The 27,107-nt window shown below is 49.7% G+C and overlaps 8 protein-coding genes across 8 annotated transcripts; 3 read left to right on the forward strand and 5 right to left on the reverse strand.

Moving 5' to 3' along the window:
- Positions 1-272: 272 nt before the first annotated feature.
- Positions 273-3,151, forward strand: C8Q69DRAFT_460285 (putative C6 transcription factor). The gene is made up of 4 exons (XM_028630137.1): positions 273-626; positions 702-796; positions 860-1,535; positions 1,599-3,151. Exons 1-4 carry the CDS (start codon positions 537-539, stop codon positions 2,841-2,843), a joined length of 2,106 nt encoding a protein of 701 aa, XP_028486175.1. The 5' UTR covers positions 273-536; the 3' UTR covers positions 2,844-3,151.
- On the reverse strand, positions 3,152-5,381 carry C8Q69DRAFT_460288 (putative FMN binding oxidoreductase). The gene is made up of 7 exons (XM_028630138.1): positions 5,023-5,381; positions 4,839-4,947; positions 4,354-4,770; positions 4,273-4,292; positions 3,954-4,190; positions 3,513-3,866; positions 3,152-3,438 (listed from the first exon to the last, which is right to left on the reverse strand). The coding sequence occupies exons 1-7, from the start codon at positions 5,089-5,091 to the stop codon at positions 3,373-3,375; spliced, it is 1,272 nt and encodes a 423-aa protein (XP_028486176.1). The 5' UTR covers positions 5,092-5,381; the 3' UTR covers positions 3,152-3,372.
- A 3,740-nt stretch (positions 5,382-9,121) lies between these two features.
- Positions 9,122-11,991, reverse strand: C8Q69DRAFT_460296 (hypothetical protein). Its single transcript, XM_028630139.1, has 6 exons — positions 11,479-11,991; positions 11,298-11,404; positions 11,126-11,238; positions 10,998-11,076; positions 10,588-10,936; positions 9,122-10,532 (listed from the first exon to the last, which is right to left on the reverse strand). The coding sequence occupies exons 1-6, from the start codon at positions 11,727-11,729 to the stop codon at positions 9,470-9,472; spliced, it is 1,962 nt and encodes a 653-aa protein (XP_028486177.1). The 5' UTR covers positions 11,730-11,991; the 3' UTR covers positions 9,122-9,469.
- Positions 11,992-13,716: 1,725 nt separating this feature from the next.
- On the forward strand, positions 13,717-16,562 carry C8Q69DRAFT_197213 (hypothetical protein). The gene is made up of 2 exons (XM_028626032.1): positions 13,717-14,347; positions 14,421-16,562. Exons 1-2 carry the CDS (start codon positions 13,921-13,923, stop codon positions 16,235-16,237), a joined length of 2,244 nt encoding a protein of 747 aa, XP_028486178.1. The 5' UTR covers positions 13,717-13,920; the 3' UTR covers positions 16,238-16,562.
- On the reverse strand, positions 16,491-17,750 carry C8Q69DRAFT_505431 (hypothetical protein; the record flags this gene model as incomplete). The annotated part of the gene is made up of 3 exons (XM_028632705.1): positions 16,491-16,677; positions 17,115-17,544; positions 17,597-17,750. 3 exons carry the CDS (start codon positions 17,748-17,750, stop codon positions 16,491-16,493), a joined length of 771 nt encoding a protein of 256 aa, XP_028486179.1.
- Positions 17,751-18,104: 354 nt separating this feature from the next.
- C8Q69DRAFT_460305 (putative DnaJ domain protein) lies at positions 18,105-20,025 on the reverse strand. Its single transcript, XM_028630140.1, has 2 exons — positions 19,594-20,025; positions 18,105-19,491 (listed from the first exon to the last, which is right to left on the reverse strand). The coding sequence occupies exons 1-2, from the start codon at positions 19,761-19,763 to the stop codon at positions 18,408-18,410; spliced, it is 1,254 nt and encodes a 417-aa protein (XP_028486180.1). The 5' UTR covers positions 19,764-20,025; the 3' UTR covers positions 18,105-18,407.
- A 692-nt stretch (positions 20,026-20,717) lies between these two features.
- On the forward strand, positions 20,718-21,989 carry C8Q69DRAFT_197232 (putative U3 small nucleolar ribonucleo protein subunit). Its single transcript, XM_028626033.1, has 3 exons — positions 20,718-20,957; positions 21,050-21,407; positions 21,507-21,989. Exons 1-3 carry the CDS (start codon positions 20,926-20,928, stop codon positions 21,678-21,680), a joined length of 564 nt encoding a protein of 187 aa, XP_028486181.1. The 5' UTR covers positions 20,718-20,925; the 3' UTR covers positions 21,681-21,989.
- Positions 21,990-22,487: 498 nt separating this feature from the next.
- C8Q69DRAFT_197267 (hypothetical protein) lies at positions 22,488-24,322 on the reverse strand. Its single transcript, XM_028626034.1, has 2 exons — positions 23,940-24,322; positions 22,488-23,872 (listed from the first exon to the last, which is right to left on the reverse strand). Exon 2 carries the CDS (start codon positions 23,832-23,834, stop codon positions 22,494-22,496), a length of 1,341 nt encoding a protein of 446 aa, XP_028486182.1. The 5' UTR covers positions 23,835-23,872; positions 23,940-24,322; the 3' UTR covers positions 22,488-22,493.
- Between the last annotated feature and the right edge of the window lie 2,785 nt (positions 24,323-27,107).

The raw sequence follows: 27,107 nt of genomic DNA on the forward strand, positions 1-27,107 counted from the left end.
ATGTAGCAACGTCTCAAGTTACATATTACTTGCTGCTTTACGGACAACAAGTGGGGAACATTGACAAATATTATTATTTGCAATTGCCCTGGTAGTGATTTATTCCCTTGAAGTAACTGCAGTCCCATTAGTATACTATCATTAATAAGGAGTATGATGCTTTACCGGAAACAGCAAGAGTACCTAGTAAGAGCCGGCAACCCAGTCCGGACTAGCGTGGTGATGTCGAGCTTCTCCACGCCCCGCCAAGAAATTCAAAATCGACTTCATGGCTTCTCCATCGCGGGGTGATGCTACAGGTGCTATGATTCAAACAGCTCGTAGCACTACTGGTGCTTAGAGAGCTGCTCATTATGCCAATCCTTTCACACGCAATCTGAGCGTTAGGGTCTGTTGTGCAATCCGGCCCTGATTCGGTGGCCCTAAGGACGCACAGTGAAGCTCTCGAACGCCTAGACCACTATGACTCTTGGCATTGCTCGAATAAAGTAGTACTCTTTTGCAGGTGGCCATAGGATTGTCTATTCAGTCACGACATGATGGATTCCCCATCTACTTCAAGCGATAATAATCCGCGAAAGCGCGGTCGAACGGCATGTACACGGTGCAAAACCAGGAAACAGAAAGTATGTGTATTCCCTCTCATTGCCTTCGTTGATACTGTTCCATCAATCAATGAATTGATGGCTAACAGGAGATAGTGTGACAATGAGTACCCGGTCTGTTCCAACTGTCGGAAGGCGAACGTTGAGTGCGATAAATCGCTGGTGAGCCGACATCGCGAAAGCTCGCCTGGGTAAGTACATATTAGAGTTGAACAGGACACTGCATACTTCACATGATGCTAATATTGCATTAGATATACCCGTGCCTTGCAGGAGCGCATCGCATATCTCGAGGGACGCTTGTCTGAGTTCGAATCAAGGCCGAGAGACGAACCTTCGGTCTCTTTTAGACAATCTCAAACTCCCATTTCACCCCAGGCTACTACGCGTCGCACTACTAGCAATCCCCTCGGTGAGATCGTTGGCTTTCTCACGGTAGGTTCCTCACTTGATGCACCAGCGTATGTCGGGTCCAGCTCCGGTCTATCCCTCGCTGTAAACCTAGGTGAGATGGTCCAAGCGACCGTATGGAACAATGTGTTGTCACCGTCTTCTGATCCATCGAGGAAAGCGAGCGGTGGACCCAAGGAGGTCAATGGTGCAGCTATTTCATCTGAGGAAGGTGGTCCCAGTGTCATAAATAGACCTGCCAGGATGGAGGACCTGACAGCAAATGCGGCCGAACCACCGAACGAAGAAATGGGGGCACGGATACTCAAAGCGTACATAAACCGCTTACATCCCCGATATCCGTTCCTAGATCGGAAAGAACTATGGGCTCTACATGAAAAGAGGTTCAGTCTGAGTGGTATACCACACGAGAGGTTGTCGAAGGCTGAAAAATTCGGCCTGTTTAAGCTCTATTTGGTCTATTCTATTGGAGCAACGATGATGCAGCTGAGCGAGAAATACAATTACACCGCGCCAGAGGTGAGCATGCCAACGCTGTAGGAGTCTTCTCGCTATAGAGCATCCCATACTAACTAGGTGTAGCGGTTCTATATGACAGCATTACGGCACATGTGTGCGGTACAGGAGTTGCGATCGATTCAGAACATCGAGTCTATGGCTCTCTTAGTCATCTATCATTTGCGGTCTGCATCGAGTCATGGTGTCTGGTACATGATCGGCCTTGCGATGCGCATATGTATCGATCTTGGACTTCACCGTAAAGCTAACCTTGTCAACCTTGATCCCTTCACGGCGCAAATGCGACGGCGTCTCTTTTGGTCCGTGTACTATCTTGAACGAGTGATCGCAGTCTCGCTTGGTCGTCCGCCTAGTATTCCCGATAGTCATATCGATCTCGAACTACCACTGAATGTGAACGACGATGAGCGCGACCCTGCCGTCCTTACTTCACAACCACCAGCGGGACTCAAGACAACACTCACATTTTCGATTTGCCTTTTCCAATTACGGCAGATTGACTCCAAAATCCAACATTCGATATATAGGGCGGATCGCGCTCTCCATACTCTCCGACCTAAGCTGGACCGACTGTATCTTGAACTCGAGGAATGGAAATCCTCCGCAACCTCTTGTTTCAGTAATTCAGAGCTGGACTATCCGATGTTGCATTACAACCGAGCTGTTCGGTTACTGATCCAACCTTTCCTGCCGCTTCTCTCACTCAGTGATCCGTACTACCACATCTGTCTCCGCGCTGCAGGGGAGATCTGCCAGGTACATAAAAGATTGCATCAGACGCTCGAATACGGGCATTCCTTCCTAGCCGTCCAGACTGTCTTTGTAGCTGGGATTACACTGCTCTATGCCCTCTGGACACATACTGATCGAGTGTGGTCTGTACAAATGAGCAATGACATCCGTGCCTGCTCGACCGTGCTTTTCGTCATGGGTGAGCGTGCAGGATGGGTGAAGAAATACCGCGATGCCTTCGAACTGCTCATAAACGCAGCGATGGAAAAGCTACAAGGTGACGAAGCGCTACGAGCCCTTGGAATGGCGCAGATGATGGTTGCACAACATGGCGGTGGTGATTTCAGCAGGATGTCGAACACTATGCCTAACAGTGAAAATGTGTCGCAGTCCGATATTGGAGCGACCTACACCTCGCAGGCGATGCCAGCATCCGGTATCCCAGATATGCCTGGAGGGACGGATGGTGCTATGCGAATGGCTATGGAACTCGCGCCCTGGTTAGACCAAGGCAACAATGTGCCTTTATGGATGCCTGATTTCGAGACGCTAGAGAACTTGACTAGCGGCCCGTAGTACATACAGGATGCACGATCCGGTGCTCTCGAGAGAGAAGTGGGCAGTTAAGATATCTGCTCTTTAGCTTGCATGATTGTGGTAAATTCATCTTTATTCATGTACTAGAAGTCCCTCCGGGGATATTTTGTTTAATACCACTGCTGAGGTTCCTCTCGTCGTCTTTTTGGCTCTCTGGAAATAGGCCAGTCATATTGGGTTATATGCGTGAGGAACGAGTCCCGTTCTACTTCCCCTGCTAGGGAATTCCACAATCTCGAAGAGACATTATGAAATATATATCACGAGTACAAATCACGTTATCAACAACGACTAGGATGTACGATAGATTCGCGCAAGGCGCTAATAATATACATACGATAAATAGATCCCACCAATGTATGTTGGTAGTAGAAAAGACGCCTCCTAATCTAATGACGTACCTCTAGATGCATCTATAAATAACAGACATGATAAGCCGGTTCTGAAGCTTTTCCTCGATTTCCAACTGAGCATTGCTCTAGGCTCACTCCTTCGATTCATATGTGACTCAAATTCCAGGTGCATACGTCGCCAATCCCTTGGCTAATCGTTGAATTTGGGCCATATAATATACCTAATATATCCATCTCATGTTAGTGTCTACACCTCGAAACTGGTATAATCTTAATCATGCAAAAAGTCACTCACGGATTCTGCTCCTGCGCTCTGAATCTTCACAGGCAACCACTTCATCAACGTCGGCACTGGCGCCTTCTCCAGCGGCAACTGGGCCTCCTCATCCTTGGTGCCATCGTCCAGAAGGAGGTGCGCGAATCTGGGATTGACGCATGCTGGACGTCCGATTCCAACGAGGTCACATGCATTCTCCTTCACGGCAGCTTCGGCGCCTTGACGGCTTCTGAAACCACCTGTGAGCATGAGGACGACGTCGGGATAGCGTTTGCGCGCCTCTCGAGCGAAGTCGAGAAAGAATGCTTCCCGAGCAGCGGTCCTGGAGGAGGTCGGTTTCTGTTCCTTTTGGGCGAGTTCGTAGCCCATCATCTGGATACATTGTTAGTGGTGATGGTTAGGTGCGTACGCATTTCTATGATTGACATAACTAGCGGGAGGTAGGTATTAGCAACTCACTTTTGGACTCTCATACGATCCACCGCTGATTTCGATGAAGTCTATTCCGGCCGCAACCACGAGACCGATCTGGGTCATCACGTCCTCGAAATTGCTGGAGTCGTGATCCGCGGAATTTAACTTGATTCCGATACAGAAGTTAGCTGGGACAGCCTTCCGGGTCTCTGTGATGATATCCAAGAGAAACTTCGCGCGTCTCTCTGGAGTACCTCCATATGCGTCGGTGCGGTGGTTTGTCTGTGGTGGTCAGTTGGTGTTCATCAAGTCGGTCCTTGAGGTACTGTTGGTTTTGCTTGTTCTTGAAAAGATGATGGCATACCTTGGGGGAGAGGAATTGGTCTGTTGAACATGTTATCAGCACTTGTGTCAGACCAGGGACATTCAGTAAAGTAGAACTTACCAATCAGATATCCATGCGCACCATGAAGCTCGATTCCCGAAAACCCCGCATCCGCCATAAGACGAGCAGCATCGACAAATTGGCGGGTAACTGTCTCGATATCCGCAACCGTCATCTCCCTCGGCGTGGGAAAGACCAGCATGCGAACTAGCGTAGCTAGGATTCCGTCTCCAATATCCAAGGGGATTGGACTAGGCGCGATTGTCGATGTGAGGAGACCCCGCTCGCCAGCTCCTAAAGGCGACTGTCGGCCTGGATGGCAGAGCTGCACGATACCTGGAGAGCCATGTTTCTGGCATGCGTCCGCATACTTCTTCCACCGCTGGAGGACGGCGGCGTCCTTTTCAGGGTCATAATACCGAGGGGGTGCCAGGTCGTTCGGACCACCCAAGTAGTTCGCATCTACTTGGACGTTTCCTGCGGTTTAAATCGATATGTTGGCTTTCTTGTTCCGTCTTCTATTAGACAGAATGCGTATTGCGAACCTGTGAGAATAGATCCCCATCCGCCTTCAGCCCATCGGCTGTATGCCTGGACAAAACTGTCGTCTGGGGTATGGTCTGACGATTTGGCCATTTGTTCAGCCATCGCGGCCTGAGTAACAGGGTTAGAACGACGGCCATTGGTGAAAACGAGCGCATCATTACGCAGCACATAAGTTATACTTACCTTCGAAAGGCGATTGGGAAGAACAACACCACATGGCAGCTTAACCGGGTCGGATAGAACGGAAGGCATTTTTTCGGCGATACCAATTGCGTGATAGCGAATAAGAAAATAAAATCGAGATAATTTATGGACGTCCTATAGATAAATTTCGAATTAGAAAAGCAGCCAGAGTTCCAAGGCCTCGATATAAATTCTAAAAGTATCTCGCTAGGACATAGCTTCTAAGGGATAAGCTCAAGCTAAAAACCAGAAGCACATGCTTTCCGTCGCATTCCACTCGCTTGGATCTGTAAGTACTTAGAGATCTCCACCGCGCGATAGAGTAAACTACCTCGGTTTTTTCCTCTCAGCGCCACAATCATGGCCTCGTTCGGATAGATCCATTTTCCCGTCTCCGTGTGGATATTCTTGTCGCTTGTTTCGCTATTGGTTGTTTGTTTTATGCTCTGGATATTCCCCCATGGTCTATTCCTCTTTCGGTCTGATTTGATGGAGCCCCTTTTCCTGATCAGGAGAAGATTGAAGATTCTTCCTCGACAACAGATCGGTCAATGTATCTTGAATTACACCGATGTGGAAGGCAATGTTGATCATCTGGGTTCTTTCAGCGGATATCAGATAGGAGGACATCAGATCTAGGTCGAATCAAAAAAGAGTTCTCCTTTCGGTCGACTGGCTTAAAGCCATCAAAAGATAGGTAATAACCGACGCAATTGTCCTCGGAGGTAGTCGTTCACTTCATAAGCAATGTTGGCAATATTCAACTCGAGACAATATATAGACCAGGGCGGATTGGCATAGAACGGGATTGGTATCTGTTCTTTCATTCAGCTCGAGTACTCAGTATGATTCTTGCCGCTTGGTTTAATTTTGAACTTAACGGTACAAGAGCAGTTCTCTAGCGATGAGGAAGTTAACGTTGAAACTATCCAGCGCGAACAAGATATTTATCGGCCCTTAGGCACTGAAGTAGATAGCGTGCGTGGTTTCCTATATTGACTTGTCGAGAGTCGAGACAATCAATCTTGAAGAGAAGCTCGCTGAGCTTGAATTCTCGAGCAACTAGCTCAGCCTATTTATCTCTATGGGCAGAGCTAGAAAGGCGTGGCAGATACTCTACGGGAGGTCTGCCCGTAGACAGGCTCAGACAGACAACGATTCGAAAGCAGCCACCTAGGACTCTCCCACTTTCGTGATTCCATGACAGACTACCACTCTGACACGCATCCACAACCGTCATATCATCATAGCAGACATTGCCAGTCGAGGTTTTCTTCTTACTGCCGATCTCTGTTAAATTTGGTGATTTTCCAGAATCAATCATCTATCATGTCTCTTGAGATCAACATAGAGAATACTGCCGTGAGTCTGACGGATAATCAATCCGGACAGACATTAGACAAGTCGGGTTATGATATATGAAAATTATTGACTGGGAAGCGTTCTCTTCAAGGATTCGCCATCAGAAGCTAGCGAAGCTAGATTTGCCGTGCTGAGAAACGAATTTCCAGCACAGAGAACATTTGGCTTGGTTCGATTATGAAATGCTGAACAAAAGGGCTCTTTAAGAGCGCAGAAAGTCAATAGCTATCATAGCATCATACCATAGACATCCACGGATTAAAGAAAAGATAGTTGAACAGAAAGAACAAGATAGAACTCTATAGCAAGCAAGCCACAATCCCGATAGAAGAGTTCAGAGCAGAAACAGAATCTTAACCACATCCTATACTGACAAAATCGCATGCAAATAAACAATTATTTCCGCATGTTATCACCAGGTTAAAACCCCCATCTAGATAATAATCTATAAAAAGCCACAAGCAACAAACCAAATTCCATCTCCGCACCCCCCCCGCATAACGAGATATTACCCATATACCCATATGCAATAGTATCAACAACGTCCCGATTCGGAGAAATATCAAATATAGCTCCTGGAATTCACCCCTCCCCCAAGAGCAAGGAAACGATGCAATGATGCATATGAAGAAAGGCTCGTGACGCGTGGATCCGAGGAATTCTCGTTGAAAGTTACCTACTTACCTACCCTGTGGTGTTTCGATTGTTTACCTTTCTTTCTACCCGGGACTCGATTAGAATGGGGGCTAGAACTACGTCTGTCGATCTGTACTACAATCAGGTCATGTGGAATGGAATGTACGGAGTAGACTATCTAATCGCCATATGAAAGTTCCAGTTCACATGAGGATCGATTGTTATTATTGCTATTCTATTCCCCAGGGTTAGATAGATATGTAGAATAGAATAGAAAAACAAAGCCTATTCAATAACGAATGCGAGAACGATGCGGGGTAAGTCGACTCTCCTCATCTTCTTTCTTTCTTTCCAGTTCTGTATGTATGTGAGGATCACATTGTGAAACAATAATATTCTGTACACTTTACACTATACCATACGAGGTAAGAGTATATCTGCATATTTTAAGCCAGGGCAACAATTTATCACAATAAACTTCACATGCGGGGAAAAGCAAGAATACTATTGAGAACTAAACTAATTCCTAACATGGAATTATTATTATTCACAAGCTAGCTAGTTAACTAACTAGCATAGGTAGTAACAATCATGATAATTTTTACTCCGCAGTTGATATACCGTACTATCTAATCAGTGTCCCTGCCCCGCCCTGACTGATTATTGACTCCTCCTCTATCCCGAACAATCTCCGTGAACTAAGTACAGTAGTTCTCCGCACGTCCGGAATCCCCGAACCTCGGAGTAGTCAATAATAATGACTCAATAATACGGAGTATACGGAGTACTAACTACTACTACTGCAACTATCAGACAATTAGGAACTTACCTTAGATACCCCACGTTTTAACGATTTTCTAAATTTCTTGTCTCTGACCCGCTCTCACGCGTACTCCGTACACCCCGCAGCCACGTCATTTACCTACCTACCTACATTTACATTTACCATACTGGTACGTACGGAGTAATACTCCAATGCCAATCAATCATGTCCAGCGGTCCAAGCTCGGGAACTTATCGGGGGAAATAGTTGAACTAGCGGTAGGGGTCGGGGTCGGGGTCGGGGTGTCGGGACCTCGTTGGACCCTGGTGGATGGGGAAGAGGTCCTAGATAGTCCTAGGATCATCTAGATCATCGGGTTGAAACTTGACGGGTTCATATTATGTATTGCTCCCCCCGATCTAAGTACGTAGTTCCGTTTGTTTGTGGGGAAAGAAAGCACACCCCGCAGTTTAGTTTACTGTTTCAGAGAACAGATCGATCGTACCGTACGGAGCTGTCGATATGCAATCTAATTTAGTCTCGTCTAGTCTAGTCTCGTCTACTCTAGTCTGTAGCTCACTCTAGAGTCTATCCTGACGTGAAGATCCGGGGTTGGGTTGGGGTGATTCGAGTTCGTTGGAGCTGGAGCTTGAGCTGGAGCTTGAGCTTGAGCTCTGCGTTGTTATCGTATCGTACAGACGTTGGGAAGGGAGCCTATGTATATATGTACATACAATTGTGATAAAACGACATGCATAGTCATGTACCATACAGCATGAATTATCAGAACAATAGAATATTACCCATCCCTTATCATTTCCATTTCTAGATATACATAGATGCGTAGTGTAGTTCCAACCAGGTATGCATACCCAGTTCAACTTCCCCATGTCAATCATCTAAGTACATACACACAACGTCAAACTTCAAAAATAGCAACCACATCAACATCTACACTTAATCTCCGCATGCGGGGTAAACAAAACAAAAAAAGCAACCTTCCCCCCTGCTTCAAGAATAACTACTATGCTAATGTATTCCACGGGAAGAAGCGGAGGACCGTCCCGAGAATCTGGGGTTGACATGTCCGCGTCCGCCGAAACGGCACTTCCCGGCGATCGTCCTCGTCGCAGGATCCGAAACGGTCCGGTTCGGTGAGACGAGGGAGATTAGTGTCCGAGTTTGGGATGTGTTGTGTATAATCCGTATTCGTTTACTCTTTCTTGATAGATATCGATTGGGTAATGGGCACGAGAGCCAGCTCAGTACCATACAGTACACATCGTGGCTTCTGTTGACGTGATAGCTTGCTGTACGCTACGGATGGAATGATATTCTGCTCGTCATAATTGGTGTTTTCATTGTAGGCTTCTTTTTTCTACTGGCCGGTTCCTGATCCAACGAACCAGGCCAGATCTAACCTAACCTAACCTAACCGTATACCATCTTTGCTACCCGCATCGAAAATGCGGTCGTGCTCCAACTGAAGACACGAGGGGGAAGTAAGGAAAATGGGGGTATTAACAATAGACGAAAGAGAAACGCGATGTTCGCGGTGACACGACCATCCGGGATGGAAAGAATGAACGATAAGCGAATGATAAACTCCCGGTTGCCATGCCGTAAAAGAGATGCAGAATCAACCAGACAGTGCATGCTGTATAGTATCGTATCGTAGAAAAGCAACTAGAGCTTAGCATTCTCCTCGCTCACCGCATGGATGAATCCATTGGGTCGTCCGAGCGACGAGAGGAGGGAGCCCACCTCCCGCTCCAGGGACTGGACCTCGCCATGGGGTTGGTACATGCGGCCCTTGATCCAGGCATCCAGATCGGCGTCGCTCAGATCACGGATCCCCGTCTCCCGGTCGACCTTGGCTTCCTGTGCCGCCCGGATCACCTGTCGGGCGACAACGACGCTCACATCGCGGATGCGGGTGAGATCGGGATACAACAAACCCATCTCGACTTCCTCCGCCGTCAGCGATTCGGCCACCGCCTTGCCCGAAGCGTAGATCATGCTGTCGGTGACTTCGACCGCCTTGGACAGGATGGTGCCCAGACCAATGCCAGGGAACACGTACATGTTGTTACCCTGGCCCGGATAGTGGGTTTTGGTCTCGCCGGCAGCGTTGGTGAAGGAGAAGGGCTGGAACGGGGAACCTGAGGCGAAGAGGACCCGGCCGTCCGTGTGAGTAACGGCACTCTCGAAAGTACATTCCGACTTGGAGGACGGGTTCGACAGCGGGAAGACGATGGGGTGGCTGTTCCAGGCGGCCATCTTGTTCAGGATCTCGGGAGTGAAGACGCCGCCCAGGGTCGACAGACCCATGAGGATAGTGGGCTTGACGTAGTCGATGGTCTCCTCGAGGGACTTGAACTGCTGGCCATTGTTGTCCTGCCGGGCAAAGTAGACTTTGTGGTCGGCCAGACGATCGCCGCGGTCCGCCGTGACCAGGCCCTTGGTGTCGACCAGGTAGAAGCAGGAACGGGCTTCATCCTCCGTCATGCCTTCACGCATGAAGAACTCGACAATCTGGCGGGCCACACCGACCCCCGCACTGCCGGCACCCAGGAACACCGCGCGGTGCTCCTTGCACGGAAGCCCCGAGCGCTTGACAGCATTGATCACGCCGCCCAGAATGACCGCACCGGTACCCTGGATGTCATCGTTGAAGCAGGTGTACGTGTGGCGGTAGCGCTCCAACGCGGGGAAGGGATTCTTGAAGTCCTCGAACTGGATGACGATCCTATGGGTCTAGTTAATATGATAAATCTGAATATGATACCACTGGTGTCACCTACCCCGGCCATCTCTCCGTCAAGGCAGCCATCAGTTCATCGAGGAACTCCTGCTCCTGCTCCGGGGTCACCTTGTCCCGACGGCTGCCCATGTAGAGCGGGTCTTCCCGCAAGGTCTTGTTGCTGGTGCCGAGATCCAGCGTCAGGGGCAGGGTCGCCTCTGGCCGGATACCAGCACAGGCTGTGTAGAGGGCGAGCTTGCCAATGGGAATGCCCATGCCGTTGATTCCCAGATCACCCAGACCCAGAATGCGCGATCCGTCCGTGATACATGTGATCTCGACGTTCGATTGGGGCCAGTTGGCAATGACGGCAGCCAGGTTTCCGCGATCCTCGTAGCTGAGATACATGCCTGGCGAAGTCAGTTGGTTGGTCTGCCATTGTTTACTGATGGGACGTGCAAGTCCTCTTACCCTCTGGTTGCTGGTAGATCTCCGACCATCGCTGGCAGGCTTCACCCACCACGGGCGTATAGATCAGGGGGGTCAATTCCTGTCTGCCATTAGCTTCGTCCGGAATCTATATGTGATGTAGGACGGACCTTGAGGTGATCCGTGACCAGACGGTAGAACAGGTGGACATTGTTTTTGCGGATGGTGCTCAGGTAGATGAATTTCTCAATGGGGGTGCTCTTTAGCGCCAGCTGTGCCAGACCTGCCCGTTGCCATCAGCATTGCCCTAGTTATGAACAGACCAGAAACGAGAATGCATACATCTGGTCTTTTGCACCTCGTAGGACTCTGTGCGCGGCGGAGTCAGACCGTAGGTGCGCAGGTACTTGCGGATATAGGGAGGATTCGCGGTATCAAAATTGCCGTCCCTGTTGAGATGAAGTCAGTATCTATCAGCAGAGGCATATTGTCTGATGGCCAGTGTTTGTTTGTTTCCACGTACAGAGGACCGGTCTGCGAGACGTGCGCTGGGGAATGAATCCCCTTGCGCTGCTGAAACTGGGACAAGGAATTGTGCGCCATGCTGGCTATCTGGGTAGAAGAAGGTCGAGTCCGGCTATGAGTCAGGGCAACTTGGGCACGAGACAGAGAGGAAGGTCTGGATATGGAATTGGACATGGACAATGACCTGGACATGGAGCTGGTCACCAGCGTTGCCGGGACGAGAGTTTTCTTATACGGATGGAACGACATGGCCCCCTGACAGGCAATTGACCCGCGGCGATTTGCAACGCAGGATAACTAATTAATTGCAGCTGCCATGTGCCGGGCAGATCCATGAGAAAATGAAGTGAAATGATACGCGTTGCCCCCGTCGGGAAGAGTCGGGGAGTCCAGGGCGGCCGGTGGAGGAGAGAGAGTGGGACGGACAGCGCGATCCATCAGTTTACGGGGAATTCTTTGGCTTAGGTTAGGTAGTTGGTTGTGTTCGACTAACTACTGTGCTCGACCAGAGATGATTCATTTTTTTTTTTACTTTTGGAGCAGAAAGCTGAGCAGTAAGAGAGCATCCTGGCCAGTTACTATGATCGGATACAGTACTTTAGTGTCGCTGGTGGAGCCGGGGTTCACGAAAAGCAGCCGGTGGATCAAATGCGGAGGAAGAAGAGGAAGCAGAAGAAGAATGCATCGGATCGTGGTTCTGGTTTTTCTTGTTGGAGAACGGCTCTAGTTTGTTTAGTTAACTTACCCCATCCTTTTCCAGGAGGGCAAAAGTGGAGGACGAGATGGCAAACGCCTTTCTTTCCCAGCATTAATTTTTCGTTTTGGTTCACCGGTCATCCCGGTCCCGGCCGAGAAAGAAAACAGCCAGATTGATTCTTCTATATACTATACTACTATACTATACTACTATACTATACTATAGTCCTATAATACGAATCCCCTCCATCCCGGTCATCTCGCGTGGCCCCGCGACTCAACGCTACCAGTGGAGTCTGGAGTGCCTCGTCGGGAACTAAGTGAATCCCACTAACCCAGCTGAAGCCAATGATCGCGGTGCCATGGGACGAGAAGAAGAAGAATAATCATAATCACGGATCTCCAGGGGTGTTCACGAGACCAACAACCATCCTCTAGTCCCACGATCGATCTATCCTACGGTATATCCATTGCCGTACGCTGATGCCGTCCCCGTCAGACAAGGAGAGAAAAAGGCAACCGATCCGAGAATGCAGTCAGCTAGGGGGTTTCATGTTGCCCATAATAATACTAGATAGACTACTTGTGTGCGATATTATTTTTTTCTAAATTCTGACAGATTCTGACAGATAGAATAGACGGCATCTTCCCGAACTCCCCGTCGGCTGTCTCTCTTGCTCTCCGAGACGGCGCGGACATCGAGCCGATGGGCTCGCCTCGATGGCCGGCTAAAGGACGCATTCATTCACCCGGTTCATCGCACAAGCAGTAATATTATTGTAATATTGTTAATTAACTTACTGTATCCCGAAGAATAATTAATAATTAATGTCTCAATTCCTGTCAGATATGTTTTCTTTTTTTTTCCCTGCTCCCGTATGATGACTGCCTAGCGATCGACGTTCTCTCCATCCCTTGTTTTCACGGGTCTTTTACGATGACTCACTTTGCTCGGATCTTCATAACTATTTATTTTGTTTTTCTTTTATTTTATTTTTGTGTGGATCCAGAGCAACAGGCTACAGTTATCCAGCTATGTAGTTCATAATAATCCAATAATCATGTATTCAGTAGTATTTTATCCGGCCGTCTACTCCGTATGTCTCTCGCGCGAGAGGTTGGGCATTAATTGATCTATTCTGGAGAAGCTCTAGAAGCCAGCCGGTGGCAGCGGATTACTCAGACGCCAGAGCTTGGGGAGTCTGGATGGCTCGAATCTCGATAAGCTCGATCCCTCACCCGCGGTCTGGTCTGGAGCTCTTGTCGGGGTGGATCATCCAGATCGACTAAAGGGAAGCTAACTCCAGCATTTCTCTCCTCGACTCCACGGAATTAAATTAAATCTCCTCTAGCTGTGGACGTGCTCTTTGACGCACGTGCCATTATTCAATTGAGATGAACATGTTGGATATATTTTTCATAAATAACAGTGACTATTCGATATATCTAATAGTAAACTGGCAATGAAAGAGACGACCATCATAATGCATCAACGCAGCTCTCTCCATCCAACTGGAAGCATCCAGGCATTCATTCTTGGCGTGTTGCATCCCAGAAAACCGGTTGGTCGACGTCAACGTCATGCCATCCTCAGCAACTCTCCCGTCATTTGCAACGACCAGAACTTCTCTCCCAGGCCCCGATCAGAATCAATTAAATCCTCCAGCGTGTACTAGGGACTCTCTCGTCTGGCTGCAAAGTCAATTGATTGATCGCCTTTGGTCTGTCCTGCTCGACAGCAGCCATGTCGTCCTGTTTCGGCCGCCGCAAGTCCCCGCGGGGAGGTGATACCGAACCACTCCTCCCCCGCTACGAGGATGAGACCGTCCTCCAGCGTCGGGTTCATCAGAAGTTGCACTCCTATCAGATGCTCCGTGCCCTCGCGGAGGGTTATATGCCATCCACCGAGCAGACCATCGCCAACCTCCGCACCCTGCTTGCCTCCGACGTCCTCAATCCCAACCCAGACGAGGTCAGTCCCGCCGGACGTCAACTGACCCGCGACGCCAAGCTCGGTATCCGGACCTTCATCGAGCTGCTGCGGGACAAGAACAGTCAGGATCAGTTGCAGGACTTTCTCTGGCATCTTTCCAAGTCGCGCGCCCAGCTCGACACCGGCCGTCTGACCCATCAGGCCTCGCGGATCAAGCACCAGACAGATGTCAAAGCAGGTATGAGATATGAGGAGAGCGGAAACTCGAGATGGGTTCTACGGGGAGCAAAGACTGACTAGCTCCGTGACAGCGTACGATAGCATTCGGACCGTTGGAGGCCTTCTGATGACCAATGCGGATTTCCGTCTGTTTGTGGACGACCTCGCTACCGTCGGACGCCAGATCTTTTCAGACACGGCCTTTTCTCTCGCGGATACCGCTCGAGAAGTCGGCAAGGAGGTCAAACCGTCACAAGCCGAATTGGAGACCGTCCAAGGCCCTGGCTCCGATGAGGCGCCACCACCCTCCACCGAGGAGATCCGCGCGGAGGCTACAGAGATTGCCAAACTCACCGGCAATGGGGTAGCGCAAACGGGAAAGACCGCCGTCAGAAGCGCAGAAGAGAATCTCTCGGGAGAGCGGCGGGAGACGCTGTTCTACCGCCTGAAGCAGGTCGTGGGGAACCTACGCCAACGGACAGATTACGCCGACTCCGTATCTACGATCTCGAAGCTGGTGCAGCAGTATGCCAAGCTCTACTCCGGAGCGGCAGAGAACACCGTGGAGGCGGTCCAAGAGGATGTAGAGCTGAATGAGGACGTTCGCGAGGCGGTGGAACGATTCTGGACCCTGGTCAGCTCCTTTGGCAACCCGGATGACTGGAAGCGACTGCGGGAACAGTTCAACGCTCTATTGAGCCACACTCAGAAGGATCCAGAGTTCGAGAAGCTCATGTCTGAGATCGGATCATCCTTGCAGGAGATGCTGACAGACCCTGGCTTTTTCGATTCGGCCGAGGAGAAGGTGGAAGAATTGAAGGAGAAGTCGAAGAGCATCGGTTCGGACACGGGCATCCGTCAGGATGTCGACGCTTTCCTGCAGCAGGCCAAGAGAACCCTCAAGAGTGTGGCAGACGATGAAGCGGTCGCAAAGTCCATTGCCGCGACGAAGAAGATCTACCACGATGTGTCGGACGCCTTCAACAGCAAAACAAGCATGCTGTCCTCCGATCTCGTCCATGTCTTTCTGCCGCTGCTGATCCGCAGTGTCCAGCGAATTCCCATCCCGAGACTCGAGATCTCGGTTCCTGAAATGGATCTGCTGGTCGAAAACCTAGTGCTCGAACCCGGCCGTACCGTCCGCAATTCGTCCTTCCTCCCGTTCAAATCGCATCTGAGCACCCGCAATGATATTGAACTGGTCAAGACGCATTCCAAGAGGACGACCACCAACATGAAGACCAACTTCACTCTGTCGATCTTTGGTCTCAGCATGGCTGCGTCAGAGTTCGGATACTGGCTGCGTGCCCATTCCGGGCCTTTTCTCCGTCTGAAGGACGAGGGTATCGCAAGCTTCTACCTGGACGAGCGCGGTATCGACATCTCCGTCGATGTCGAAGTTGGTCGCGACCATCTGGAACATATCTTCACCCTGCGTGGTGTTCGCGTCCACATCCACAAGCTGAACTACAACGTGCGCCGTAGTAAGTGGAGCTTCCTGCTCTGGCTTGTCAAGCCCTTCCTCAAGCAACTCGTGCGCCGCGTGCTGGAGAAGAAGATCGCAGAGCAGATCGTGACCGCGGCTCGCGCCCTCAACCGTGAGCTGGTCTTTGCTCGAGAGCGGCTCCGAGCTACCAGAATTGCGGACCCGCAGGATTTGGCTACCTTCATCAGAGCGGTCACGGCACGGCTGAAGCCAAGAGCGGACCCAGATGTATACACCCGAATTGGCGCGGATGCTCCAGACACTGGCGTTTTCCATGGTGTATACGCACCGGGCAGCATCGTCAAGCTGTGGCACGAAGAGGCCGAGCGAGCACACGACGCCGTGGAGCATGGAGATGCCAGTGGTGGGTTGGGTATGACATGGCGGAACGATATTTTTGACGTTACAGGCACTCCAGCATGATGGCCTGATGCCGGGATGACACTTATGACGGTCTTTACCTTGATGACGCATACGCTCCTTCTGGACTCTTCACGACGTTCTTCTCCTCTGTTCTTCTCATTTCTGTTTTTTCCTGAGGGCGTAAATTGCAAATATCGTACATTAATCTCGATAGGATTCAATTTTATACCAGCACCTAATTTAACCTGTGCACAGTCATATCATAATTGCAACGACATACGAAACATCCTCTCAATCTCATATAATCAACGCCCTACGGCGTCTCCTCAACCTTATAGACCAACTTTACTCCAGACACCTTATTCTCCCTCATAAGCTGCAACCCCTCCAACACGCCCTTCAACCCGTCCTTCCCAACCTTAGCCGGATGCGGCTTCACCTTCCCGGAGGAGAGGGGTTGCGCGACGGTCAGGCTGTTGTTGGTGTATTCTCGGATTTTCCTGCCAGCGTCTAGGTCGTGGTAGTCAAAGTTTTTTAGGTGAGCAGGGGTTGTTATGGGTATCCCCTCCGGCCGAAATTCAGGTTCATGGTACCTAGTTACTGCTCATTTTATTATGGTATCGCCCATCGGGTGTTATCCCCTCTACTTAATCATTGCAAAAAATGGGCATATATTTTTATGTATGTATGTGCATACAAGCACCCATATCATAAAGTATCAGATAGGTACCTAGCTAACGCCCCAACTGAAAAAAAAAAAAAAAAAAAAAAAAAAAACATATTCTGTCTATTCTTACATCTCGCACCAATACCCCTTTATGCGCAGTATGTTCATTCAAAATTAAGTTACTCACTACAGTACCCAGACCAGATTAACTACTACGTACTGTACAACCCCTAACCTCGACCATGTGGATACGCAACCATACACAAATACCACATAATATTAATCGCATCCATCCCCACCTTCTCCGCCTGCTGGACATTAAACATATCACACAACTTCGTCGCATTCCCAAAGAACACATTAAACGTCATCTGCAACCACAACATGGCATTATACAGCTGCAACGAATCAGCCACCGTCTTGTTGTCCAGCGGGATCTGACTGGTAGGGATATCTGTGCAGATGACTTGTTTCAGTTTATCGTAGTTGAGACCGAGACCTTCGATGGGGTTCATTTTGAAATTGTTGTTGTTGCAGAGATAGTTGCGTTGGTTTTCGGCGGTTAGGGACCCGGCGACTTGGATGCCGAAGACGACGTTCGAGATGGCGCGGTATGTCTCGAGGGGAGTGGGAGAGGAGGAGGAGTTTTTGTTGTTGTTGGTGGAGGAGTTGGAATCGGAACGTGGGAAAAGGGTGTGAGCTATTATTGTTGATATTTTGATTTTAAGTATGGGGTGGGGTGGTTAACTGACTTTGATGATGGTGATCACTATCGTCTTCTTCGTCTAATTCATCGTCCCTTGGAAATAGTAGCAATCCAGCAGGAAGGTCAAAGGTGTCTGCAAACTTCAGAGCCAGATCCCAAGAGCCATCTATCTGCTGGATTGGAATGCTCTCCTGGCCCATTTCATTGGTTCTAATCCTCACAGTTCCTCCTGTAGAAGTAGAATCATGATGTAGGGCGTCTTCTGGCGTGCTGGTGGCGATATGGAAGACTGTATAACTGCTTGCTATTAGTAGAGCTATCACTATAGCTGTCGAATAGAATAAAACCATGTTTGTTCTTGCGTAGAGATTTCTCTGCCTAGAAGACTCCTTTATTTGATGAACAATGCAGGAACCTGTAACTCATGGCAATAATGATAGGGAAGCAGCCTGATGCTAAAACATGATTGACTCCGCACAGAATCAATCATCGTTCCCATTCACTTTACGGAGAATTCCGTCTTCTGTATAAGATTACCCAGGCGCGAACATAGCTACACTGAGTATAGAATGGTTTGATTTAATCTAATCTATCGCAGTCGCAGATCCTGCTTCTATGTCGCAGCTAATAGTACACTCTACTCAAACTGATCTCAAGCTTCGCATCATGCTTCCCCTTGCCCACGCCATTCACCTCCCGCCGTCAATCATAATTTATGAACATCAAAATCGAATCACGTATCTGCTGCCACTCCCGCTCCTGATGCGCTAACCACTTAAAGCCAACTCGGTATCTGATGGGGAATATTAAAACAAAACAAGATCTTACAGTAAGTAGGTGTGAGAAAAGCAAAGATATCACAATTCATCCTTGGTCTGGACGGGCGGAGGTATAGGTCGACCACTGTCCTTTCCAAGGTCGACACCGTTCTTCTTTCGCCATTTCTCCCACAAGGCATAAAACTCTTTCTCCATTCCGCTCTCCATCTGGTCCGGCAGTACGACCGTGTACTCGACGTATAGTGATCCGACCTCATCCCCGGTATGTTCGTCAATATGGCCGTCGTGGTAGACAGGCATGCCTTCGCCCTTGACCGTTTCCACAGATTTCGGTTGCACAACTTGACCACGTTTTCGGCCGAGCTGGACAACATGGCCGTCAAGATGAGTGATGTTCCGCGTCCATTCACCCATCCAGGCCTCTCGCAGGGAGAGAACCTCCTTCCAGAAGAGATCCTGGCCCTTTCGCCGGAAAAAGGTACCATCAGTGCGCTCTTCGTCGGTAGCGCCCAGCTCAGGTTCCTTCTCTGACAGGATCACAATCAGGTCGCCCGCGACCCAGTCAGGACTCTCGTCCGCTTCATTCTCGAACACCAGACGCGTACCCTTATCCATACCGGGTTCGACGGTTGCGGAGATTTGGACCGGCTTGCGCACAACACGGTGTCCGTGGCACACCGGGCAGGGTTTCTTGATCGTCTTTCCCTTTCCACCGCACTTATCACAGTGCATCTGTACTTGCTGGAACATTCCAGGAGCAAGCATGTGCTTCTGTATGACGACTCCGCGGCCGCCACACTTGTCGCATGTTTCGACCTTTCCGTCAGCGGACCCAGAGCCCTCGCAAGTTTCGCAAATCTGTTGTTTATCAATCGAAAACTCCACTTCCTTGCCCGTGTAAAAGTCTCGCAGCGGTAGATCTAGACGGACTTCCATGTCGGGCCCTTTGCGGTGACCGCCCGCATGGCCGAAGTGGCCTCCACCCCCGAAAAAGCGCGAGAACAAGTCGAACGGGTCGTGAGCGCGCGGTCCGCCGCCCTGCTGATGCTGCTTGAGCCCTTCATGTCCATGCTGATCATAGATCTTGCGCGTCGATGGCACCGACAGCGTCTCGTAAGCTTCAGCTATCTCGACGAATCTCTTCTGGGCAGTTTCATCTCCGCTATAGTGATCCGAGAAAATGCATTAGCTAGACGGAAAGCGCATACGATACAAACAATCCGAAAACACCAATCCACATCACTACACCAGAATCGCTACTTACGGATTCTTGTCCGGATGGTACTTCTTGCTCAGGGTTCGATAAGCTTTCTTGATATCCCGTTCGGAGGCAGACTTGTCCAGTCCGAGTATCTTATAATAATCCTCTGCGCATAACGACAATGGAAGTAAAAGTAATAAAGAAAGCGCCGCGAGCATACGGAGTAGAAGCATGGTGCCGTCTAGTGATAGCTGCCAGCGCAGCTCAGACGAGGGTGGGTGCAGCGCAAGTAGCTATCGATATCTGTCCGATACTTGACCAGGACGGCAGCTGAATTTATCTGGCCGCTGAAATTCAGGGCTGTAGAGGAAATGGGCCACTCATCCAGCTCTGTTCTGGGACACAGAAGCTCCAGAACAAATACTGGAAGCGTGAAAAGGCGAAGACAAATTGGCCAGATTGGAATTGAGTGGAATAGAGCAGACCAGATCAACGGCAGCTGTAACTAATTATTACCCGCCGCGGCCAAAGCTTTCGATTAGGTGTCCGCAAGCTGGTCGGTGCATCATTTGTCCGGTTCCGTGATGCACGTGATGCCCCTCAGCTAGAGTATTAATATTGTTCCTGCTGCCTGCAGTGTAACACATCTAGACTTTCTTTTGGAGAATATTTTGTACAATCTCATATTTCACTTTAGTAGACGGTATACTTGACAATGATAAGAAAGTCAACAAACTATCATTACGGGGGATCTTCCACACAGGTGGATTGCTCTGCGGTGACACTATGCGAGAATGCTGGTTTGGTGAGTATGGGTCTCTTTCTGACTTGTTTCACTGCGCAATAAAGGTATACTCGCAGACCTCCATGACCATATACACAAATAATGATACCGCTCATTGTCTCGGTGGAGAAGAAACCAGGGCAGCTACAAAAACGGTATAAATCACATCTCAAAAAAAAAGTCGAAGGACTTGAAACTAATAAAGTATCGTATATTCAATCGCACTTACCCAGCTACTGGAGCAAATAAATTGAAAAGAATAGTCTAGTCTAGTTTACCTTCCAACATGGAAAGATTCTCAACAGATAACTACTGCAGTCGGGATATAGTTCCCAGATCATAACTTGATTGGTCCTCGTCCAGATTCCTGCTTAGTCATCACTCTAGCTCATCGCCCCGATCGCCGGCAAAACGTGCTTACCGCCTTTTAGATATCGATACCGAAAATTTTCGATAGAGAAATTGTTCAAGCGACGGTGACTACGACCTGAAGAACCAACTGAAGGTTATCGCATTACGTCCTCTAGATAATCCGTCGCAACTTCATCTGATCATCGACCGAAAATACTTTTCTTGAAGGTGAATACGCCGCATCTGAACAAACCGCAACCATGGTCCGAAAACTTAAGCATCACGAGCAGCGGTATGTATCCATCCATGACTTCGGTCTCCATATCCTTTGAGCTAGAGAATAATCCCTCCATTACGATGAATCATCATAACTAACCCCGCTAGACTCCTCCGCAAAGTCGACCTCCACAACTACAAATCCGACGCCGGCCATCGCGAACATGCCGTCCGCCAGCGCTACTACCTCCAAAATCCCATGGACTACAAGAAATACAACTCCCTCGCTGGCTCTCTGCGACAACTCGCACACAAGCTCTCCGCGCTGGACCCCGAAGACCCCTTCCGGAGAAAGACCGAGACCGAACTCCTCGAGAAGCTATGGACAATGGGGATCTTGAAGCAGAGTCGCGAGCAGGGCGCGGGATTGAGTAAGGTCGAGAGGGAAGTGACTGTTTCGGCATTCTGTAGGAGACGGTTGGCGGTTATGATGGTTAGGTCGGGGATGGTGGAGACTATTAAGGCGGTATGTTGCCCCCCCCCCTTCACCCCTCCCCTTGCGGCGAGTTGGTCCTTCTGAAGAAGCTGGGAGAGGATGGAAGATGCTGATATTTGCATCAATCAGGCCGTCACATTCATCGAACAAGGCCACGTGAGAGTCGGCACGGAAGTCGTTACGGATCCTGCTTATCTCGTGTCCCGCAGTATGGAGGACTTCGTCACATGGGTCGATTCCAGCAAGATCAAGCGCACCATCATGCAGTACCGCGACAAGCTGGATGATTTCGAACTGCTGTGAGCGCGGTGGCTTCACTCTCCGTGCGCACTTGGCGTGTTGTCGTTGATATTGGAAGTTGCTAGCATATGCAATTAGCATGTGCTTTTTTCATACCCGTGGTGATTGTCAGATAGGCAAGGGTTTAGGATACGAAGATGAGAGGACGGATCGACCGAGAATGATTCGGTTGTCTACCACATGCATTGCGACGGCGTTTATAGGAATTTCTCTGCGTCCCGGGAAAAAGAAAAGGATTATTGTTCAACATTAGGGTTATGATCTAGTTAGATAATAACAGATGATATCATCATAAATAGCGCGCTGAGCTATCCTTCGTAACGAATAGAAGACTATAGATCCACTGCTATTGCGACCTTGGCCCATACAAGACATAATGTAAGGTAATATATATTATTGTTTGTATTCAATAATCAAACTATTCGTGTATGTTCATATACTCTTGTCATCGTATGTACGGGTATCACAGTCTTGTGGCTGCCACTTCAAGGCGCCGGATGCAATGTAGTAACGCAAACGAAGTGGTATCATCAATAAAGTATGCAGGAAATCGCACAACACTCCAGCCCCCTCGCTCAAATGCAATAATTAACACTCAAGGGAAATGCCCCTAAAAAGAAAGCCGAAAGAAAAGTACCACAGGCGGATAGTCACCCAGGGCTTAGTTGTGATGCACCTGCGCATTAGTGTGGAGCTTTATGATTTTGGTGAGACAGAAAGCCCGCCATATGGAGAAAAGAGAAAGGAAATCAACAGAACACCGGTGGCATGGAATGGGCGTAGAAGGTCGCTTCGAATGGGGTAATTATAATGAAATTAACGCGTCGACATCGCTCGTCTCTTTGTCTTCAGACAGCGCCAGGTTCCGCGGTCGCTGGAAGAGCTTGATTTACTATGCCTGTTCTCGAGCATGTCGTAGAAACTCGAATCGTCTTGACCGTCGCCACCCAACCCGACAAGGGACTTCTCGTGGCATTCCATGTCGCCAAAAGGTTCCTCGTCCGGGACATCTAGCCTGAAACGCCGCACGCTTCCTTCGTAGTTGGGCTTGCCGTGTTTTCCTACTTCATAGAAGGGCGTTCTCTTGGAGCCTGATTGGCACCACCTGGGCGCGAAACGTCTCCAAAGTCCACGGACGCCCCGAGTGGAACGATCGATTTTCTCGTACTCGCGCTTCCGCGTGGACGGGGAGGTCCAGTCGATCACAGTAGCAGGTGTTGGCTTATGTGGGCGCTCATATTCCGAGTAAGTCTTACTTTGCCGTCCCACGGAGTGAACAAGAACAGAATCGGCGTCTGAACGCTCGGAATCGGAAGCGTGCTCTGATGCAGCCTCAAGAGCAGAGGGCGGATACCGCCGCGACTTGACGGGAGATGTTGCAGAAGGAGATGGTATAGAGATCCATTCAGGCGTCGAGCGTGCAAAGTCGTGCGCCGGCGCAGTGTTGGCGCGAGGTGGACGTGAAGGACGGAGAGGATCGTTTATTTCAATGCTATGCCGTAACACCGGACGGCCGATCTCCTGCTGGATTCCAGTCCAGCTGCTTCCGCTCTCCTGGAATATTCGACAACTTTCACGATGCAGGGAAATCAATTCATCCCGTTTCTGTCGCGACATGACTGTTCTGCCACTCCGATGAGAGCTGGAAGGAGACAAGGAGCCGTATGTTGGCTGCCGCGTAGGTAGCTGCAGGGAACTTCGAGCACTAGCCGGTGCTGATCTTCCGGCAGTACTCCTAGAGGTAGACCGGTTATGGCGCTTGGATGTTGATGATGCGCGAGAACTGGGTTTCTTCGACCGGGCGGTTTCTATTGCAGTTCCAGATTTGATCAGGCCCTGCGGTTCTTGCTTGCCTTCCTTGTCATCGACGGAAGAGCTGCTAGTTAAACCCGGAGACAGAGGAGGCGACATGTTGTCTAGGTCAGTGAGTTGAACAGTGGTGTAGACGCCCTGGTACAGGTCCGGAGAGAGGACTGTTGTAGTGCCATCCAAGTCTGCAATCATGGGTATATCAAGAGGGGGCTTGAGGATGGCATCGCTGCAGGGCGCAGTATGTAACTGGACAAAAGGGTGGGATATGAGGTCAATGTGCTGCCGCTGTTGTTGGTTGCTATGAATGTTCTGCTGTTGCCAGTTGCATGTGAAAGCGGTGGTCATGGTTCCTGAGTCGTTCTGACCCCAACTGGCAAAGAAGTCTAACGAATGACTGGCCGATCAGCTGGTGCACTGAAGAATCTTGGTCCAAGCACATGTCACACAAACCTCGTTTCAGACTTGGAGAACAAGTGGCGCCAATAAGAGGGTGACCTTCGGGCTCCTAGGCGGATATAGTTGTTTGTCGTCCAGTGTAAATAAAGTATGTCGTAAAAGGTCCGGATAACACGGGACGTTGATTTGCTGCAACACTCAACTGTCGATTCACAGAAACTATGCTTTAGAAGATCGACAATGCGCATATAAGAGCACCTTGCTCTTTGCTTTCCGGAATATTCCTATGTTGCTTTAATTGTCACTGTATTCGTCAACAACGGTGGCAGTGTCCTGGGGCGTTGAGACACCAGCCACACTCGCGATAAGATCCGGGCCAGACTGGTGGGGCCGATCCCTGCCGAACCGCTGGAATGAAGAGAGTAGAAGGGAGAGAGAGAGAAATGGTCTCAGGGAAGAAATATTATCAAACGATAGGATAGAAGTCGTAGAAGGGTGATGCGACTTGTGGGATGTGACGAAGTCGACCTCGGAATAAAGTACTCGATAACGGTCCTGCCAGCCGTATCTCTTTCTGGCGCACTCGGAGGAGACGATCAACGCCTCGAGGAATGTAGTGATGGGTGTGTCTGTGGCATGCCCGCCGGTGGCAAGGCGACAGGGTCGAGGCGGTGACAGGATATGATTGGGGTCTGGTAAGATAGCTTGACACCCGAATGACACTCACGAGGAAAGCAAGGGTCGTTGTCCGCTCTATATACGAACCTTGACCGGCGTGGTGGTCGACTCTTCCCGTCTGGGATCTTCGTCTTTGTCTTGGTGGCAGCATTAGCGGCCACGCCCCGCGCTTGTAGAGTAGAAGTCGCAGTTCTTCAATCCAGTAGTAACTGACTATTTCTCCGTATCCGACGGTCAGTAACCTAACTCAGGTGTCCATGACGGACTTCTCAAGTCTCTCCAGACCGCCCACAAGGCTCAACCATCCAGGGTCCAGACTCGTTGGCGCTCACGCCGGACCCGAAGTAGTCGAGGATCATGGGCCAGTCTGCTCTAGTACCTGCAGTCTCACTCGAAGGGGTTAAAAAAACAGTAAAAAAAAAAGGTTTTAACGTCTGACGCTTGGTGAAGAGACCATACAGAAGACCTGCTGTGCCGCCCTCATGGATCATTGGGCGGTGCTGCTCTGCTTCACTGCAGCCAGCCGATACTGGTCAACCTTCGTGGTCTCTAACAGTCTGACCGACTGACCCTGCCCCTCACGGGCCGTGAAATTTGGAATTGAAGCGCGGGCGCCAAAGACAAGAAGCACTGGAGGGTCATGCACCAGCTATCCGCCGTGATTTGCTTTTGGCGCCGACCTCAGTCATGACCGTTCTTCGTTGGATAGACGGATCGCCATGGCGGATGGCCCACGTCGGCCGACTCGTAGTGGCATTCCTGGACATTCCTGGGCATGACTGGCCGGGACTGACACCGTAGAGCATCACAGAGCATGGCATGGCAAAGTTAATCGTCACCCTACGCAGCTAGGTCTCCCAAGTTCCAAGTGAGCGCAGCTGCTGGTGACGGTGATCGATTATCATTGTCCTGTTTTCTTCGTGGGCTTTTCCCTTCCCGCACCGCCCAAGCCACGAGCTCACCGCCTCTCCCAGCCCGTTTGACCAAGTCGGCCTCCACCTAGATAAATCGTCCTCAGGCTAAGAACAAGTCTATTTTCTGTTTTATTCTACGTCTACTCCGTAGTTTACTCCATACTGCTCGATCCGGTGGTTAGTATTATTATTACCTGTCCGTCAAAATGATGATGGGTCACTCCGGCGACACGCTGGGCTACCGCCTTGTTTCTGGCATTGTTGTCCAACCACTCTCCGTGTTGACACTGTTTCATCTTTGTTTTTGTCATATTCTTTGCCATCACGCCGGTAGGCGCCATGTACTGACTGGTTCCTGGGTGCCTGGCCAAATATAGAGTATCTATTCTAAATACAGCGCTGGAACGCAAAGCTGGAGCAGGGTACTGTACCTGACGTCTCAGACCAGCCACGAGCCTGTTCAAGGGCTATGACTCGTCCCGGGAGCGTCCGTCGACGGGACTTCGCATGGTTTCCGCGCCCCATCCAGGGTTCGTTGATTAATCAACCCTCAGAACTGTGAGTCGGCCGGTATTTGGTAGCTCAATCGACGGCTTCTCTTCACCTCCACTGCACTCGACATGGGCGATCCGATCCAATCATGCGAAAGCACCACAACCACGCGAAAAACCCCATCACTCACTGCTGCAGTTCCTGGTGAGCAGTCCCTTTTTTAGGGCGAGTGGAGTGAATTCCCACCATAGTTGAAAATTCCATGCTGATTTTCGATCTGACATTATTATTGTCCACAGCCAGGTACACACCGAACTAAGAGAGACCTCCACAACTCCGCACCAGTATTGGGGGGGGGAGTCAGAACAATCTGGAAAATGTTGGGGACGAACTAAGCAGAGCAGTGTGCTGTGTCGCGGACAGACAGGCTGAGAAGTTAGAACAGACAACTCATCGTCGTCGACACTGAGCATAGGAGGTTCTTCGATCACCTCCACTTCATTATTGTATGCATTTTCTCCGACTGGGGAAACAAAAAAGAATAAAGTAAAGTAACGGTGAGTGCCGAGTCTCGGCAGAAAACGGAACGGTCCTTTCAACGCAATATATGGTAAACTCTCGGTGCGTCGCAAACCATATGCATGTACGGGATGCAAGCGTATGGACCTATCTAGTAGTTAGAGTCTATGTCAGAAAACACGAGCAATAAACTCCCAAGGTCAGAAGGGAAAACACAAAACGCACAGAAAAGGCGTCATGTGTTTAAAATCGCAAATTTTTATTGTAGACGTTACCGAGGCATATTAATCACGAGGACGATCCCCGGGTTTTTTTGCTCTTCTGTCATATGTACTGTACATAGCTTTTGTGATGGTCCTCATGAGCGAACATCGAGTCAGTTGTCCAAGCATCGATAGACGTGTTTGGCACATTATTACGATAGTTCTAGACATCTGACAATCTGAGGATAACACGAAAAAAGGAATCACAATATCACCCCTCCATGACCAAATAGCAGAAAAAGCTCCGGTCTCCCTCAGCGATTGAATAGGGCTCTGGGGAAACGTTCGCTTTGGTCATGTATATGTGTTATTTTAAGGCCAGGGTTCAAGTATCTTCCAAGTTATAGTAGTTCAGC

This window comes from Paecilomyces variotii (genome assembly GCF_004022145.1).
Source record: "Paecilomyces variotii strain CBS 101075 chromosome Unknown C8Q69scaffold_3, whole genome shotgun sequence".
In the NCBI taxonomy this organism is placed as follows: domain Eukaryota; kingdom Fungi; phylum Ascomycota; class Eurotiomycetes; order Eurotiales; family Thermoascaceae; genus Paecilomyces; species Paecilomyces variotii.